At 36.5% G+C, this 18950-nt stretch overlaps 1 protein-coding gene across 10 annotated transcripts in view; it reads right to left on the bottom strand.

The window, feature by feature from the left end:
• Nucleotides 1-15469, bottom strand: part of LOC123537548 (vinculin-like) — a 67528-nt gene extending 52059 nt beyond the window's left edge. For 2 of the 10 annotated variants that reach the window (XM_045321348.2, XM_045321349.2), the window contains exon 1: nucleotides 15231-15466. In XM_045321348.2, coding sequence (XP_045177283.1) covers nucleotides 15231-15287 — 57 coding nt within the window. In that variant the 5' untranslated portion in view covers nucleotides 15288-15466. Of the gene's footprint in view, nucleotides 1-15230 lie in introns of all 10 variants that reach the window. The other 8 variants (XM_045321354.2, XM_045321355.2, XM_045321346.2 and 5 more) reach the window with 7 other exon arrangements.
• Between the last annotated feature and the right edge of the window lie 3481 nt (nucleotides 15470-18950).

The following is an 18950-nucleotide window of genomic DNA, read 5'->3' as shown; positions in this document are numbered from 1 at the left end:
ACTGCAGCATGCCAGAATTAAATGGCATAACATTGCAATATGCCAGAATTCAATTAACAATTCTAAAAGCAAATAATTACATTATCTTCCTAAAAGTTTTACAAGAGATATTTCCAATAGATTCTGGAAAATTATTGTCTTTGGCTGTAGACATTATGCGCATATTGGCAGCATTGTCTTTGTCAGTAGACATTATGCACATGCTGGCAGCAGTATGAATTTTCCCAGATATACACTATACACTTACACTCACAGGAGGTCATGTTTGTATTGTGTTCTGTCAAAGGGCATTAACCTGATCAAGGAACAATATTATAGAATCATAAATTTTCACAAAACAGATCTATTTATTTTCCCTAAATTCTAGGGATGGGAACGAATACTGAAATCAATATTCGAATATTCGGTTTGCCATATTCGAATATATTCGAATATTCGGTTTGTTTTAATGGAAGCTTTGAATTCTTATTAAGTGATTAGATATACACAACGTATTCATTTGTTTAAAGCGTGGATCTTCGTACGTGATAAGGCCAAAAACTGGGTTTTCTTGGGTAACCCGATCCTACCTAGCAAAACCCGCCGATCCTAGCGTTTTATTTCACTATTCTGTCAGTATAATCATGAACATAATTAACTAATTCAGTGTTTTAGCTTCAAAATGATACAAAAAATCAAAACGATTATAATCTAGACCGTCGCAATTTTATCTAAAAATAGCAGGTCGTCCCATTTAAACACGTGACGCGCTGTTGTATTACCGCCTCCATTTTGAAAATTTTCAATCGGCGTGTAAAAATCGTCGTGTAAAAAGCAAGTAAGGCAGACTTAAACCTCTTTCAACATGAACTTATGCATCAATCATATGTTATTTCTTGATTTTCTTATAAAGTACTTCAAAATTTAATTCGAATACGGCCGATTGCGGACGAAAACCGATTCTGCGGATGGTCGGAAACGTTTTACAAAATATTGTGAAAAGATCGGCAATATTTACAAGTTCGGTATTGTTTTCGAAAAAAAAAATCTACAACTTGTTACATAAAACAGACGCCAAAAAAATTAACAAAAGATATCACATTTACGCCTAATAGACTGTTAATCCGTAGCGATGACCCCAGGTAATTATGCATTGCAATTTTCTTGTTAATTGGAGATCTTTTGACATGCATCTGACACATTGACGCCCCCTGCCAATTATGCATTGCTATTTTCTTGTTAATTGGACATATTTTGATACTCGATAAACAAACATGACATGGTTTTATTCTGTAGAATTAGCATGCTCATATTACCCCAAATCAATGATACTTATTTTGAAAAAAAAAAAACAACAATAATTTACGAATATTCGAATTTGATTTTCATATTCGAATATTCGACCGATTTTCGAATATTCGAATATTCGAATATTCGTTCCCATCCCTACTAAATTCACAAAATATGTAAAAGTCTAAATCTGCAAAATGTACATAATTAAGTACTGATCTACTAAGAGTTTTGGCTGGCAATATGTAAAAAAAAATATTCAACTGAGGGGAATTTTCATCAAAAATGGGTGAAAACATTTTGGAGAGGGGAATGGGACAAAGGTTTGAACTCCCCCACCCCGACACCCTCCCCCCAAAAAAAAAAAATGACTGAAAAACACTGATGGGGAAATTACGAAGGACACTGTAATGTATTGAGTGTATTGGTCAGCAAGCTGCCCACTGCTATGATTAGTCCCACCTACTGTAACTGCCTCTCTGATAATAATACACACGGTAACTGTATGTTGTTGAACATTTAGAATTAGAATAGATTTAGTAACTATCAAGATGACTTGTGTCTTTCTAGTCTAATGACTATATAAAATATTATCATATAAGAACCCACAAGAACATTACAGACACCGTCTTCAGTAGTAAACCAATACCAGCCAGAACAAAAGATAATGTGGTTTTAAGTCATTTTCTTTTTCAAATGTAACATATTTATAAAAAATACTGCTTTCATTACAACACAATTTTCCCCCTATTTTAGCCTTTACGGCGCAATTTTCCCACTCCTAATGGGCCTTGCCTTGCCGCTATTCCCCCAAAACCGAAAAACAAACAATGCCTACTAAAATTTCACACAGATGTCTGCAAGTATACGTTTCAACAGGTGCATTCTTACTCATGACTGGCATAATGCCAAAAGTACTTCTTAATTAATTAAACAAGTAGTTGTTTTTTACTGTATAAAACATAAAAATTCTTGCCTCTGCTAAGAAAACATTATAATTAACACATTATGGTAAATGTACAACAAAACAGAACACTTGGTACAGTAAGTGTAAATTTGTTTTCTGAGGAGGTCTAGAGAGATGTAGTAAATGTTACCCTCAGTCACCTTTTTAACCCTTATATACCCTGCTAAATTTCTATTATGGATTGGTCCATCATTCAATTTGGGCAATACCATTTATTATTCAAAGAGGTGTTTACTGAAAATTTACTGACTGAATAGCAAACAGTGCAGATCATGATCAGACTGCACAGATGTGCAGGCTGATCTTGGTCTGCACTGGTCCCAAAGGCAGAATCACTTGCCGCCCACTGGCTACGGGTTAAGAATTTTATTACTCAACTGGGGATGTATATTCTACCCGAGTACATGTATCAGAATGTCAAAATTACTGGTACATGTAAGACGACTAAAAGATGTGATGTAGCAGCTAAACCTGACATCCGCTCAACTAGCTCACTGAAGGTTGGAACCATCCACAAAATGAAGCAACGATCACACTTCTGACATTGATGACCTCTCTTACAACTTCCCCCTCCCAAAAGTTTCCAACCCATGTCTTTCCCTACCCCATCCAACACACAGTAAATCCTAGAGTGGTTCAAGTAAATCTCCAAGCTGTCTTATCTATATAATACTAAACATACTTCATTTCTCATTTACATAATACCTTCAACCTTCACAAGAGGCAATCAGAGAATGATGTATTTAGACATATAACTGTAAACAAATTAAATTAACAACCACTGCATCTTTCCTTATTTCAAATTTAGGTATTCTCCTAAAAATGTTTCTGTTAATGAATCTATTTCAATTATTACATCTGATGAATAAATTTCAATATTGCAAACAATGCTGTGCACTCAACAGGAAACATGTTCTCAACAACAGTTAATTAATACATACCTTACAAAATCTTTGGCACTTTACATTAAATGATCATGATAGGTCAACAAGTCCCACTATGTGGCACAAACTGTATGGGGAGTGGGTTCGGGGCCTATTGGCACTGTACCTGTTTTCCATGTTACCCATAACAATCCTCAGAGGCAGGACTAGTTGAAACCTTGTACTCAAGGTCAAGACAGAGGTCACACCTTTTAGATGTTTTATTCTTATGCAATTATCAAACTTAGCAACTGGCATTTCATTACCAGTCGGTTCAACATTGGTTTGTTTGTTGGTTTTTTTTTGTAAAAGCTAGTCCGCTGCCAGTTTATTATGCTAGCGTTCAAAACAACAGAGACTGAAAGATCTGTGAAGTACATATACAGGTATACCATTGACCAATCACTTGAAAAGGAAACCACTTTGATTTGGAGAGTCAATAGCTGGTTCTCAGCTTGCCAAGGTAAAAAAGCCTTTATGGGATTCTAGAGCTTTTTTTTTTTCGTTTTTTTTTTCATACAAAAAACCTATCTTAATACCAAACCATTGAGACGGGCCAGAACAAATTTATGTAAGTATCTTACAACAAATTTTGTTTTTTTGCTGAGTCAGCCATTATTTTTTTTCAAAGTTCAAGATATCAACTGCAAATTTCTTTAAACTATATTAACAAGGCAATAAAATTTTATTAAGAAGATTTAAAAGGTTCTTTTATGAGGTCAATCACTACTCAAGAAACCAACAATAAAATACGGCTTATCAGTTGCTATTTTCCAGAGAGATTTGATCTATCACTGCAGTAACTTGTATATCCTTATCTACAGCTTCCATAATGCTGAGAATCTGTGAAAAATGTTACATAAAGGTTTCTATATTTACTACAGAATGATAGATGTGATTGCATAGTAAGATTACCTCTCTGTGGATCTTCTTCCCTTTGAACTTTTTTTTAATCACTAAGGTATGTTCCTTGTGAACTAATATATACAAATAATATGAAAATTAACATCCTCAGTATTGAAAAGTTTCATAAACAAAACAAGGCAATTAAAAACATTTCAAAAAGCTCTTGAAAACATAAACACTAGGCTTAAAATACTTTCCTGTTGATACTTAATCAACTTTTTCAAATATGAAAGTTTGATCTGATTTTTTATTGCAAACAGTGTCACTTTGTGGGGATTAAACCGAGACGAGTTTTCAACCAAACAGAGTTCTACATCCATAAACAGAGTCTGAAACCAAACAGGGCTCTACCTCCCTAAGAAACAGGTCTCTAAATCCCTGAAAAAAGTCCCAAAGCAAACATGGCTCTACATCCCTAAGCAGAGTCCCAAACCAAACAGGGCTCCACCTCCCTAAGTGACAGGTCATCACATCCGCAAGAGAAGTCCACAACCAAACATGGCTCAACATCAATAAGAGAAGTCCTAAAACAAACAGTGCTCCACATCCCTAAGAGAAGCCTCCAACCAAAAAGTGTCTACATCCCTGTGAGAAGGGTCAACCAAACATGCTCTACATGATCCTAAGGGAAGTCTCAAAACAAACAGTGCTCTACATCCCTATAAGAGGAGTTCCCAAGCCATTCATAGCTCTACATCCCGAACAAATTTTGGACTTTGTGGATTTCAGAGATCAATAGTGCACATCATCTCTAACAACTTGGGACTTTGATGAGGAGTACCAATCATTTACCAGAATTAATAAACTGACTCACTCTGTTTTTGAAATAAAAATACTCCAGAAAATACTACCAAGCATTTCCTGTGCAAACAGCATGAGGAAAACAGGTGTTTTATCCCTTTAATAACAGAAGTCTAATATATTTCCACACAGTGTCTGCAGTAATTATTTCTGACATGCTTTTATCACTTCACTATGACAGTTACAGGCAACTTGCTACTTGGGAGATTTGTATCTTAGAATTTTCATCAACATCAACAAGGCTGTTTCCATTATTTAGGCCTATCTGCTTGTTTGTTCGTTCTGTTGGGTTTTAAGTTGCATCGCCATGTACAAAATTTTATATATAATGTCATACGGTGACTTTCCAGGAAGACGCAAGATGTCCTTGCATAAGTGGGCACCTAATAGTCCAAAATAAAAAGCATGATAAGTTTTACTTATTATTCTCTCTCATTCACTTTTAAAGATTGTAAATAAATATAAGATCATAAAATAACCCAGCCGGATATGCTGAATGAGTGAAGCCAGGCACCGGGTGGGTAGGACAATCAACCTTCCCAGGACAGCTTGATGGCTTTCTGGCATGACTACAGGAGCAGAGCCAAAACCCACACCTGATTTAAAGTCAACAACCACAACCTCTAGGCCATTCAAGCTGAAATACCATTCTTTCTTTAATTTTGCAAGCCATTTAAAAAAAAAGAAAAGTGCATCATTTGTGGCCTTGAAATTCCTTCTGAGTGAAATAAACATTTTAAAAAAAGAAAAAATGTTTTTCATCTTAAAAACACACGGTATATTTTGAAAACAAGTATTTTCTAAATATCCTAATAATTACAATGATTTTATATGTATAGTAAACAACTTTAAAATTCAGTTACAAATCATATTTTGATAAAATTATTTTACAGTTCAAGTATTTTAGGGAAGTGAAATTGCTCAACTCTCACTTCTAATGTAAATAAATGCACAGCTTCAAATTGCTCGAAGGCAATCATGAAAATATTATCAATCAAAAGATTCAAATGTTTTATTTGTATTTATCTCGAGAAAGAAATATGCAGGTTTTACGTTCTTTTTAACAATAATCACAGCTATCTTTTTAGTGACTTCTACACCTCAAAGCCTTACACTGTTAGAAGGCATCTGGAATCTTGCTTTAGAACTACAGGTGTATGTGGTACCATCTAGAAATTAATGCAAAGCTATAGTTGCCCTTGTGTCCTGAAATCAATGCATGCAAAGCTATAGCTGCCCTTGTGTCCTGAAATCAATGCATGCAAAGCTATAGTTGCCCTTGTGTCCTGAAATCAATGCATGCAAAGCTATAGCTGCTCTTGTGTCCTGAAATCAATGCAAAGCTACAGCTGCCCTAGTGTCCTGAAATCAATGCAAAGCTAAAGTTGCCCCTGTGTCCTGAAATAAAATGCATGCAAAGCTATAGCTGCCCTTGTGTCCTGAAATCAATGCAAAGCTATAGCTGCCCTTGTGTCCAGAAATCAATGCAAAGCTATAGCTGCCCTTGTATCCTGAAATCAATGCAAATCTATAGCTGCCCTTGTGTCCTGAAATTAATGTAAAGCTATAGCTGCCCTTATGTCCTAAAATCAATACAAAGCTACAGCTGCCCTTGTGTCCTGAAATCAATGCAAAGCTATAGGCTATAGCTGCCCATGTGTCCTGAAATCAATGCAAAGCTATAGCTGCCCTTGTGTCCTGAAATCAATGCAAAGCTATAGCTGCCCTTGTGTCCTGAAATCAATGCCAAGCTATAGCTGCCCTTGTGTCCAGAAATCAATGCAAAGCTATAGCTGCCCTTGTGTCCTGAAATCAATGCAAAGCTATAGCTGCCCTTGTGTCCTGAAATCAATGCCAAGCTATAGCTGCCCTTGTGTTCTGAAATCAATGCAAAGCTATAGCTACCCTTGTGTCCTGAAATTAATGCAAAACTATAGCTGCCCATATGTATTAAAATCAATGTAAAACTATAGCTGCCCTTGTGTATTGAAATCAATGTAAAACTATAGCTGCCCTTGTGTCTTGAAATTAATGTAAAACTATAGCTGCCCTTGTGTCTTGAAATTAATGTAAAACTATAGCTGCCCTTGTGTCTTGAAATTAATGTAAAACTATAGCTGCCCTTGTGTCTTGAAATCAATGCAAAACTATAACACTATAATTGCCCAGCTTATTTTTTTTCAAAAAAAAACAACAAAAAACAAATACAGGTAGAATATCTTTAATCTTTTTATGAATGAAATTTAAACACATGTATATGGCAGATTATGAAGCATTCAGGTGTTTGTACTCTAGCCTATCTGATATTACTAATGATGCATATAGTAAAGGAATGGTTATAAAGGTATGGTGTGGTGGGAGGCTGATAAACAGCTGATTAAGGGTGAAAGTATGCCTGGTTCTCATATAAAAAATATTATGATTCAACCTTGTGATTATTTTATACATTTGTACACACACATGAGATATTTTTACAATGTTAATATATAATAAAAACTTATATCAGTTTTATGATGTGACTTGATAATTTTTAACAAGCATTCTTCTAACAGGTAAAGGCTGAACTTGCTTGCTCTGTAAAATAGTTTGGAATAGTAAGAGCCTGGTTTGTTTTTTTCCCCAGTTGTTTTAAACTGCACTTAGTAGTACTGACTTGTTCTCCACAAGTAACTGACAGCTAAATCCTCACATTAATCTGAGGGAGAGGACTTAAGTTACACTGACCTCTGCATAACAGTCATAGAGAACATACACCATGACTCACTGGAGATCACTGTGTCTCGGAATTGCAATATAGAGGGTGTTGCGGCCATGTCCTGCAATCATCCTTTCCAGGATAGAATTGTCTTCAGGGATCACTATCCAGGTATCAATTAGCATGGGGATTACTGCAACCATGACCTCTCTATTCTCAATACTAAGATGTGAAAGTTCCTATGTATAAATAATGTACAGTACAACACAGTTTTTTCTAAACCTTTAGCCTGCTGGCGGCGAGTGATTCAGCCTTTGCGACCAGTGCAGACCAAGATCAGCCTGCACATCTGTGCAGTCTGATCATGGTCTGCACTGTTCGCTATTCAGTCACTAAATTTTCAATGAACACCCCTTTGAACAATAAATGGTATTGCCCTAATTGAATGATGGACCAGTCCATTGTAGAAATTTAGCAGGCTAGCTCAAGGTTAAAATCTTTGTGACTAAGTCAGAGTAAGCATTGAATGATTCTTAAGCTTTGCTAATACATTAAAGTGATTAATAACAAAGTCTTTCTGCTATTTTCTTTGCTGTGATAATCAGGATGGAAGAAATATGATCATTTCAATCACCTCCCCTGCCGGTTAATGAATGTGCTTTCTCAATACACCATTACAACAATCAAATATATTACTGTCAACTCTTAAAGGACAACTTCCCACATAATAACCCCTGTCCCAGTATATAATGGATGACACACCATGTATAGACGGCTTCTAACACACTATGCAATCATCATTTATTCAAATCATAGAAAATACTCTACATTCGGTAAGTTTCGTACAGGCTTTATTTAGATCTAGCGCTTTTACCACAGGCAGCCTTATTAGTGATGTTAAGAATTTGTGAAATGTTCGTGTTTTGTATTTTTGGACATGAGTAAGATTTCAGTATTCACAAATATCTTGAATTCATGAGTGGCATTATTTCGTGAATATTAGCAAAAATAAATCCATCACTATTTTGAATTCGTGAGTGGCATTATTTCGTGAATATTTGCGAGAATAAATCCATCACAAATATTTTCCAATCTACGAGGGACGTTCAATAAATACCCGGAAAAGTGCTCTCAATTCTTTATGTATCATCAAAAATAAATGAAAATGCTACAAAATGTAGACTAGGGAATACTGAGTTGATATGTTAAAATTAGATTGTCTTTGGATAAATAATAAGTAAATGCGAGTCCCCATGGCAACGTCATGTGACATCATCCGGCCCAATTTTGTCTCTTTTTCTAAATTACATGCGCTAAAACATTACTTGCCACTTACCTATTTTTCAAGCTACCTTTTCTTAAATTGGGTGAATGTTGGTATGGAAAGTAAGCGTTATGCCAATAACGTCAAATTATAAATGTGACATCATTAAAATATTTGGCAGGCATATTGAGTTGGTCGTCGCTTGAAAATCAGTGTTGAACGGAGATGTGAGATAACATTTTGTGTTCTGAATCGAAAATCAAGGAAAGAGACAGATGCTATGCTGAAAAATGTTTAAGGGACAATGCCCTGAAGAAAACAAAATTTTATTAGTGGGACGTGACGTTTAAAAGTGGTCAGGAAAATATTGCTGACGACTTTTGACATGAAAAATAACGCTCAGTCACATTTAATAACTTAAAGAGCTCCTTGATAGGGCATCAGTTCAGTGTCCAATTTCTTCAGTACGACAGGAACATTATACGAACAGTATTTATTTATTCTTAGGAAGGTGTAAAATGCATTTAATGGTGATAAACATTGAATCAATGGTAATCACGAGTTGTATTGATTAACTGAGTGTGATATGACAGCATCATAATGACTTTGGGCCGCTTTTGAGGTGATGACGTTGCCTAGGAGACGACAAATAAATATTGTGCATGTTCTGAAATCTGTAATTTAGGTATTTGCATTCAGTATGTTCATATCCTTCATATTTTCAAATTTTACCAAAATGAGACCAGAAATAGAGAAATGAGAGCACTTTTCCGGGTATTTATTGAACACCCCTCGTACATTAAACACAGAAGTTCAATATTATGTAACTTTGGAGCCAGTATCGTTTCACTTGCATTCAAAAACCTAGAACATAGGGGATGGGTGAAAAAAAAACTATTTTCGTAAAACATCAATTCAGGCAAAATAAAATTTTGCAAGAGTATAATGAAATAGCTTTATTTGAACAGTTCAAATTGGCTTAATTTTTTGTAAAAAAAAATTCCACAAATGCCAATTGTACAAATGTATATACCATACACTTGAAAACAGTATTTTATTCTTATATAAATGTTAAAGCAGGAAATTCTTAAGAGGGATTGTTAAGTACCAGAAATGAGATGAGTTTATGATTCAATTTCGTTACAAATTACTCTTTCCAATATATGAATGTGGAAAACCCTTGAATGAAGTCTTGAATGATCCACTAGGATGACTCCCCAACCCCCTCCAGTCCTAATTCCCCACCCCCTCCCCATATCCCTGTCCCCAAAATTGAAGAGCTAGAATAAACACACACACACACACACACACACACACACTCACACACAAAAAAAGAATAAAGAAATTCAGCTGGTTTTTTTTAACATTTTTGGGAACTAGTTTGGTATCAGTCAGACCAGACTGGTAATAACAAGTAAAGTGGGTAACAATGAGCCCTGAAAATATTCAAGTTGGGAAAAATATACAGACTGAAAATTTTGGTAATTTTAGACAACTGGGAACACAGGTACAAGACCAGTCCAAAGAAGGTGGGTAACAAATGCCGAAAATGGCTTATTATGCTGAACAGACGTCTTTAAATTCAAACTAAATACTAAAATATTCTAAATACTGTAAATCTTTATATGCGGATTATAAATAAAGGATATTTTTCAAATGATTTCACAAATCTTTAATATTTGCATAATCTGATAGGGTGTTTGCTGTCAAAAGGCAACCCGCAGTTCCTAATCCCACACAAGTACATGCTAATGAAAGGATCAGTCCTGTATTTAAAGATTAGACAAATATTTCCTTGATGTTTTGGTAATAACCTGTCAGTGTTTAACCTTGATCAAATATGTAAACAAAAGTATCAAACTACAAAATTATGATAGGCAGAAATTTCATAATTATAAATGTCAGAAACTACAAAAGCAGGCTACCTTCTATCCAATATAACCATTTTTTCATACCTATTTATAAAAATATAGTTCTGGGTACTACACAAAATGTGATTAATTTTGCCCTTTTTTCACTTGATATTCTAAAGAAGAAAACCAACTACCTGTGGAACTGATAGATGCTCCACAGAACCAATGTTTAATCCACAGAACCTATGTATACTCCACAGAACCAATGTAAGCACAACAGAACCAATTTATACTCCCCCAGAACAAATGTAAACTGCACAGAACCATATATGCCATAGATGATAGAATCAATGTATGCTCCACAGAACCAAGGTCAGAATACTCCATAGAACCAATGTAAACTCCACAGAACCAATGTATACTATAACTGGTACTTCACAGAGCTGATGTATGCTCTACAGAACTGAAAATTACTTCACAGAACCAATTATGTGACAAACAACTGATGTACGCTCCACAGAACCAATGTATGCTCACCAGAACAGATGCATGCTCCACAGAATCAATGTAAGCTCACAAGAACCATTGTAAGCTCACCAGAACAGATGTATACTCCACAGAACTGATGCATGCTCCACAGAACAAATATATGTTTCAATGAAATGATGTACATAGTTATGCCTCAAAGGACTGATGTATGTTCCACAGAACCAATGCCTATTCAATAGAACTGATGTATACTCCACAGAACTAATGTATGCTCTGCAGAATCGATGTATACTCCACAGAACTGATGAATGCTCTGCAGAACTGATGTATACTCCACAGAACTGATGTATACATACCAGGGCTCCGGAAATTTTGATAACTCAATCGGTCCGAAACGTAAATCATGACATCGGCGCTACCCCACCCACATTCCCAAAATTACGTATTTTGTAAAACGTGATAGTCTGATAGACTAAAGAAATAAGCATGTCATGCATTAAAACTGAGTTACCGGTCACCGGGAGTTACCATACAATTAAGACAGTTATTCAGCGTTATGTGTGATCGTTACTTTGTTTAAATTTCGATGTTTTTCCTGCAAGCATAAAATTGCCGGCATTGACACCGTGTACGTAACTAGTGTAAAAGCCAACGCACGTGACTTCGGTATCGTATACACGGCAGATACTTTGTTATGTTTCCTCATTCTTTGACGGAATTCTATAAAATACAATGCGTCAAAGAGAATTACACGACACATATTCTCTGCTAAACAGCCTCAGTATTTTAAGAATACTCTGCCGCGGACCGAATGTGTACGTTATGTGAACGCTGAGATCGAATTTCCCGCCGCGATTTATAGTACCAAAGGGTCACGCGGGTTGGCCACAGATATTTCATTTCACTTACGTTGTACTTCAATAAGCAACTACATTTTATAAAGTTATATGTCTCTTCTGATGTAAACAAAATTTCATTTTGAAACGTTTTTTTAAAAGACCAATTTGATAAATGCGCCACTCCGGTTTTCTTTATCATTCATGTTTGTCAGTCCACTTTTTTTCTTTTTTGTACAGTCGGGTTTCAATGACGATTTTCTGCACTTGTTTCAGCTGGAGCCCCAACATATGAATCATGTAATTTTTTCAAATCAAGTAATTATAAAAAAAAAAACATTTTTATCGGTTTTCCGTGTTATGTCTCTTTAAATCAAAGAGTAGATCTACATGATTAAATGCAGTGACCATTTATTTTTTACCCGTGATCGAACATAACCTTTTGAAATAAACCATCCATCGGATTCTAAATAAAAGAAGTGGATCCCCGTCGAAATGATTTGGATCCAGTCAGAAACATTTGGAAACCAGTCAAAAATGTTTAATAATTTGCAGTCGGCTGTCTGCAAACATTAAAGGATGTGCCGCGCGAGCGCTGATTGCGTCACATGCTAATTACGGACCGATTATCAAAGTGACAATCAGACCGATTGACACGTTTATTGATTATCTGAAGGTGCGACCAAGTATTTCCTGCTTGGCAGGTGATCGTGTATTGAGATATCAGACTGAAATTTATACTTTTCTCCATTTTAATGGGACCGATTTTTTTCGTTTTTTAACTTCACGAATCGGTCTGAAAAGTCAAAAATCGGTCCAAAACCGACAAACCGGCAAATTTCCGAAGCCCTGATACATACTCAACCGAACTGATGTATGCTATTCAGAACTCATGTATACTCCACAGAACTATTGTATGCTCTGCAGAACTGGTTTATGCTCCACAGAATTAATGTATGCTCTGCAGAACTGGTTTAAGCTCCACAGAACTGATGTCTACTCCACAGAACTGATGTATACTCCACAGAGCTAATGTATGCTCTGCAGAACTGATGTATGCTCTGCAGAACTGAAGTCTACTCCACAGAACTGATGTATACATACTCAACCGAACTGATGTATGCTATTCAGAACTCATGTATACTCCACAGAGCTAGTGTATGCTCTGCAGAACTGATGTATGCTCTGCAGAACTCACTCATGTATACTCCACAGAGCTAGTGTATGCTCTGCAGAACTGATGTCTACTCCACAGAACTGATGTATACTCCACAGAGCTAGTGTATGCTCTGCAGAATTGATGTCTACTCCACAGAACTGATGTATACTCCACAGAGCTAATGTATGCTCTACAGAACTGATGTATGCTCTGCAGAATCGATGTATACTCCATTAACTCCACAGAACTGATGTATACTCCACAGAGCTAATGTATGCTCTACAGAACTGATGTATGCTCTGCAGAACTGATGTATGCTCTGATGTATACTCCACAGAGCTAATGTATGCTCTGTTGAACTGATGTATACTCAACAGAACTGATATATGCTATACAAAACTAAATGAACACTGTATGCTTCCAAGAACAAATGTATACTCCACAGAACTGACGTTTGCTTCGCAATCTTGTGCTCTACCAGACCAATAATCCAAAACATAGGACATTTGGGAAAACCTGATAACTTTTGAGAATTTGACTTGTCACTTTCCTGTCATGATGGGTATGGCAACTACCAGTATAAAATAGCAGACCATAAAATAAGCCATCCAATAAAGTAAGACTACCAGCCAAGGCTATATAGATCTGCATGATGGTCATGTTCATATTTTCTTCATCCGCACGATAGTCATGCCAACTGTTTTCGCTATTCGCACAACGGTCATGCTGATTATTTTCCTTATTCGCATGATGATCCTGTCTAAAAAGTCATTTTGTTATCCATGCAAATAAACATACTTATGTGAAAATTAGTTGAGCTTTTCTGATGTTTTCCCCTGCTTTAATATCCGCGTAGTGCCGATTATTTGACTATTTAATATCGTATACAATAAACATGATGCTAATAGTCTTTTAACAACACTGTATCTTACTCCAGAAACTGAAAGCCTACCAAAACCAGGGGCATAGCCAGGCATATGCAAATATGCACGAGCGTACGCTGTTTAAAAATGACGAAAATAAAATGGCCCAAAATTGCAATGAAAATTGATGCCTAACCCGGATTAGGCACAAAAACTAGAAAACACTGCTAATCAAAAGGTTAAAGAATGAGTTTTTATTTTAAAAAAAACTTATTTACTTCTTGTGTTAACCTGATGTTTTCTATTAAGTAGTGACGGAATTTCCTTTGGTATTTAACCTATACAGTACAGTGAAAACAATTCATGCATGACAGTTTTAGTTCTATCCTTGTTTTCAATTAGTATCCGAATGATGATTTACAACCGGGAGACTTTTAAAATGGATGTCCGTGCAGTTTCTCCACTGTACAAAGATGTTTTGACGGCACGTCAGACAAGTTAACGTCAAGTGATAAGCTCCAGTTGTTAACTGCTAAATAGGGCAGTGTCCATTCGTACAATTTCCCCTCTACTAGGTATACCTGCAGTAAAGCTATAATTAGGGTCCGACCAAATTCTACTGCGACTTTCATCAGAAAATATATCATACCTTTAATGTAGACCTATACCATGTTTTATCTCAGAAATATTTTAAAGTTTGTCCGCTTATGTGTAACAAAAACCTTGGAACTTGTTCAAAATTATTTACGGTTAGAATTTTGCCTCAAAGTATTCCAGAATGCACCCAATGGGTTACAGAATTCAAAAATTTTCCGGGGGAGCATGCCCCCCGACCCCCATACAAATATAAAGAATTCAATTATGCGTATGGTGATTTTCCGGCCAGCTACGCCTCTGAAAACACCCCTCATGCAAATAAGGATACTTATTGACACAAACATCATGTGAATAAGAAAAATACACGCAGCATGATAGTCGTATGTGAAGGATCCCTGTGAAATTAGTAACACAGCAAGGCAAGACAAAGGCCATTTGGTGGAAAATTGCAGCATCAGAAATTTATTCATTTACAAACATCATCATGACTATTTATCTCTTAAATCCGCAGCACATTCTCTAATACGACACTTATCCGAAGTCAATATATTTTTGACAGCCGTACCCCACCCACATCAATAAGCGTGCAAGTAATTCAAATCACTGACCTGTTGAGCTACTGGCTCCAAAATGCTTTCTATCGTTTTGGTATGGAACACCGGCATTTTTACACACTTCTGCCGTGTGTTCAAACTCCAAAAACAGGTAAATAAATCCGGATAATAGACGTAAACGTCGTCGAACTTCTCCTAAACCTTTTAGCCAATTAGCACTCAGAGCTAACAAACTACCTGTCACTTTAGTTTCGTATTTTCACATTTTTTCCTAAACTTTATATTTTCATACGGTTTTTGCTCTTTCTAGTTTATGAAATTATTAATATAAGTAATTAGCAACTACTATATATTTGTTTACAACCTTAAAGTTTGGTTAAAATTTACTGGAACCTGATACAGCGATTCTCGGAAGTTGCCAAATAAGGCAACGGGGGTCATCGCGGGTCAGTGGTAATTTCTTCAACTGTAAAATATAGGACACGTCGGCTTTCTACCTTTTTTATGAGATTTTTAAAGCAGAAAAATATTCATATTAATTTTAAATGAGCAAACAGCAATAAACAGGCTTGTTTTGAACCTGACTATGTACGATAATTATTTAATCATGCTATTGAGTTCTTTGTTCTGCTTGACTGGCGCGCAGATACAATAGGAAGTGTCTAGGGGTACGGATCCGTACCTCTAGAATCTGATTCTAGGGGTACGGATCCGTACCTCTAGACAAGCCTGTTAGGGGTTTTCTAGGGGTACGGACCTCCGTTTTTCTAGAGATTAAGGGTCATTTACATTTCAAATTTTGTTGAAAACGAAGAAAACAAATGACATTTCATCAGAATTCACCTTAAACTTGGATCTAAATCGTTTACAGATAAAAACGTTCATCCAGTTTGTTACATTTTCTTTCGGAACGTAAATAACCGAGGAACACCAAATAAATCACGAGGATTCGAAATGGAGGGAAAAAAAGATATAAAGATTAAACAAAATAATGTTAAATATGTTGGGGAAAAAAACTTAATTGATAATTAACCCTTAGTGTATGTGTATGTTTTTCACACATTTTGGTAGCCGTTATGATCGAGATACATGGGACGTTTTCACAAACAGTTTCTATTACTTAATGTCACTTAATTGATTATTAAACAATCAGTTCCATGCCGATTATCATTTATACGTTGTTAAATAACAAAATAAATTGGTGCATATTATATATATTGCCTAATTTATTTATTTATTTATTTTTTTTTTTTTTTTGCTGAATAATAGAATTCATTTAAGGGATAGAATTATTAATCTAGCTGTTATCAACAGTTTATTTAACAACAAACTAATCGGCACGGAACAGTGTATTCATTTGGAGTTCCTCGGTTATTTAGGTTTTGAAAGAGAAGATAAACAATCGGGTGAACGCTGGTATCTGTAAACCAATTAGATCCAAGTTTTAAGTGAAGATTGGTTAAGACTTATTTGTTATTTCATTTTCAACAAAATTTAAGATATAAATAACCCTAGATCTCCAGAAAAAAGGAGGTCCGTACCCCTAGAAAACCCCTAACAGGCGTAGATTCTAGAGGTACGGATCCGTACCCCTAGACACTTCCAATACAATACTAGGGGTTATCGGAATGGGGGTATCTCGCATGTATTTTTTTTGAATTATCAGGACAAATCAAGTATTAGCAAATGCAGATAAGACCATGTACAGCGGAATCGAGAGGTTCAAATAGGCTTGAAGCTTTCATCACAATCGAGCTGAAATAAATTAGTTTAAATTAATTAAATGCCATGGCAGAATGATGTGCTGCTATCTTATATAGCCCCGAACCATATCCAAGTAACATATTGGCACTCGTGCTCGTGTATAAATATGAATGTCAGGTGGTCGCATTTGCCTTTGATTCTCTCGGAGGACTTTTGTTGGTAAATCAAACCGACATAAATCTGTAAACTAGATGGTTTCCTCACATGGAAAAATTCAACATCCCTACCGGAATTTTGATCCAACATCGTTGTGGGACAAGTAACATTTTACGCGCAGGTGTATATTGCCTTTTCCATTTGAACCGCGCCATGAGAAAATCAACACGTGCGTTTGCGACCAGCATGGATCCAGACCAGCCTGGGCTAAATGTTTCTCTAATTGCAATAGGCTTTGGAAGCGAACATAATGGATCCGGTTTTCTCATGGCCGGGCTCATTTCACGATGTTTTAAAACATTGACTATCAAAATGATATTAATTACAAATGTAATAGCTATTCAAGGGTCGTTGTTTATTACAATCGAAAACGTTCCCTTATTCTAAAGTTTGTGAGGTTTTTATGACGCACGCATTATTCACAAATTAAAGTGAGGTTACTTACGGTGTTCCGTTTGGACAATCGTGACTTTTTATTTAATACTAAACCGCGATGCACGATGGTACGATGACGAAAACGCGATGGCGCGATGGCACGATGATGAAACAACGATGGTACGATGGTGAAAACGCGATGGCACGATGATGAAATCGCGATGGTGCGATCGTGGAATGTCGATGTAATATCGCGTTTTCATCATCGTACCATCGCGTTTTCACCATCGTATCACCGTAGCATCGCGTTTTCATCATCGTACCATCGCGTTCCACCATCGTGTCATCGCGTTTTCATCATCGTATCATCGCGTTATCACCATCGTACCATCTCGTTATCACCATCGTACCATCGCGTTTTCACCATCGTACCATCGCGTTATCACCATCGTACCATCTCGTTATCACCATCGTACCATCGCGTTTTCACCATCGTACCATCGCGTTTTCACCATCGTACCATCGCGTTTTCACCATCGTACCATCGCCTTCCGGTGGTCATGCGCAGTGGTACAGTATATGTGTCAGTAAAATACAGGCTTGATACAATCTCATTTTTACCTTCTACATCCTAACAAGAATAAGCTGAGTTTGAATAATACCATGTGACTATTACACCCAGCTTTTGTTTACTTTCATGCATACATAAAATACAAAGGACGTGGCCTTGAAGATTTTACAGTTTTAATGAACTGAGTACTGAACATTTTGTAAAACATTTTGCAAAACAGCATAATCTAAATGGTAAATTTCTTCTTACGGTATACATTGAGATACATTCATCTATTGTTGACAAAATACATGTGTACGGGATTACGCATTTCTAACCGGAAGGCGATGGTACGATGGTGAAAACGCGATGGCACGATGGTGAAACCACGATGGTACGATGACGATAACGCGATGGCACGATGGTGAAAACGCGATGGTACGATGGTGAAAACGCGACGGTACGATGACGATAATGCGATGGCACGATGGTGAAAACGTGATGGTACGATGGTGAAAACGCGATGGTACGATGATGAAAACGCGATGGCACGATGGTACGATGATGAAAACGCGATGGTACGATAGTGAAAACGCGATGGTACGATGATGAAAACGCGATATTATTCCGACATTTCACCATCGTACCATCGCGATTTCATCGTCGTGTCATCGCGTTTTTCACCATCGTACCATCGTTGTTTCATCATCGCGCCATCGCGTTTTCGTCATCGTACCATCGTGCATCGCGGTTTAGTATTAAATAAAAAGTCACGATTGTCCAAACGGAACACCGTAGTTTCTTCATACATTGTCATAGGACAAAGGCATCTGAGAAATATTTGAAATTGTAATTTTCACGACTTCGTTGGTTTCTTTGACAATTTGAGTTAAAGTCCTGGGCAGTGGACAGTACAGATATTTTCAATC

Source organism: Mercenaria mercenaria, chromosome 17 (genome assembly GCF_021730395.1).
Source record: "Mercenaria mercenaria strain notata chromosome 17, MADL_Memer_1, whole genome shotgun sequence".
Classification (NCBI taxonomy): domain Eukaryota; kingdom Metazoa; phylum Mollusca; class Bivalvia; order Venerida; family Veneridae; genus Mercenaria; species Mercenaria mercenaria.
The sequence above is the reverse complement of the archived record's forward strand: the minus strand, read 5'-3'. Positions and strand labels throughout refer to the sequence as shown.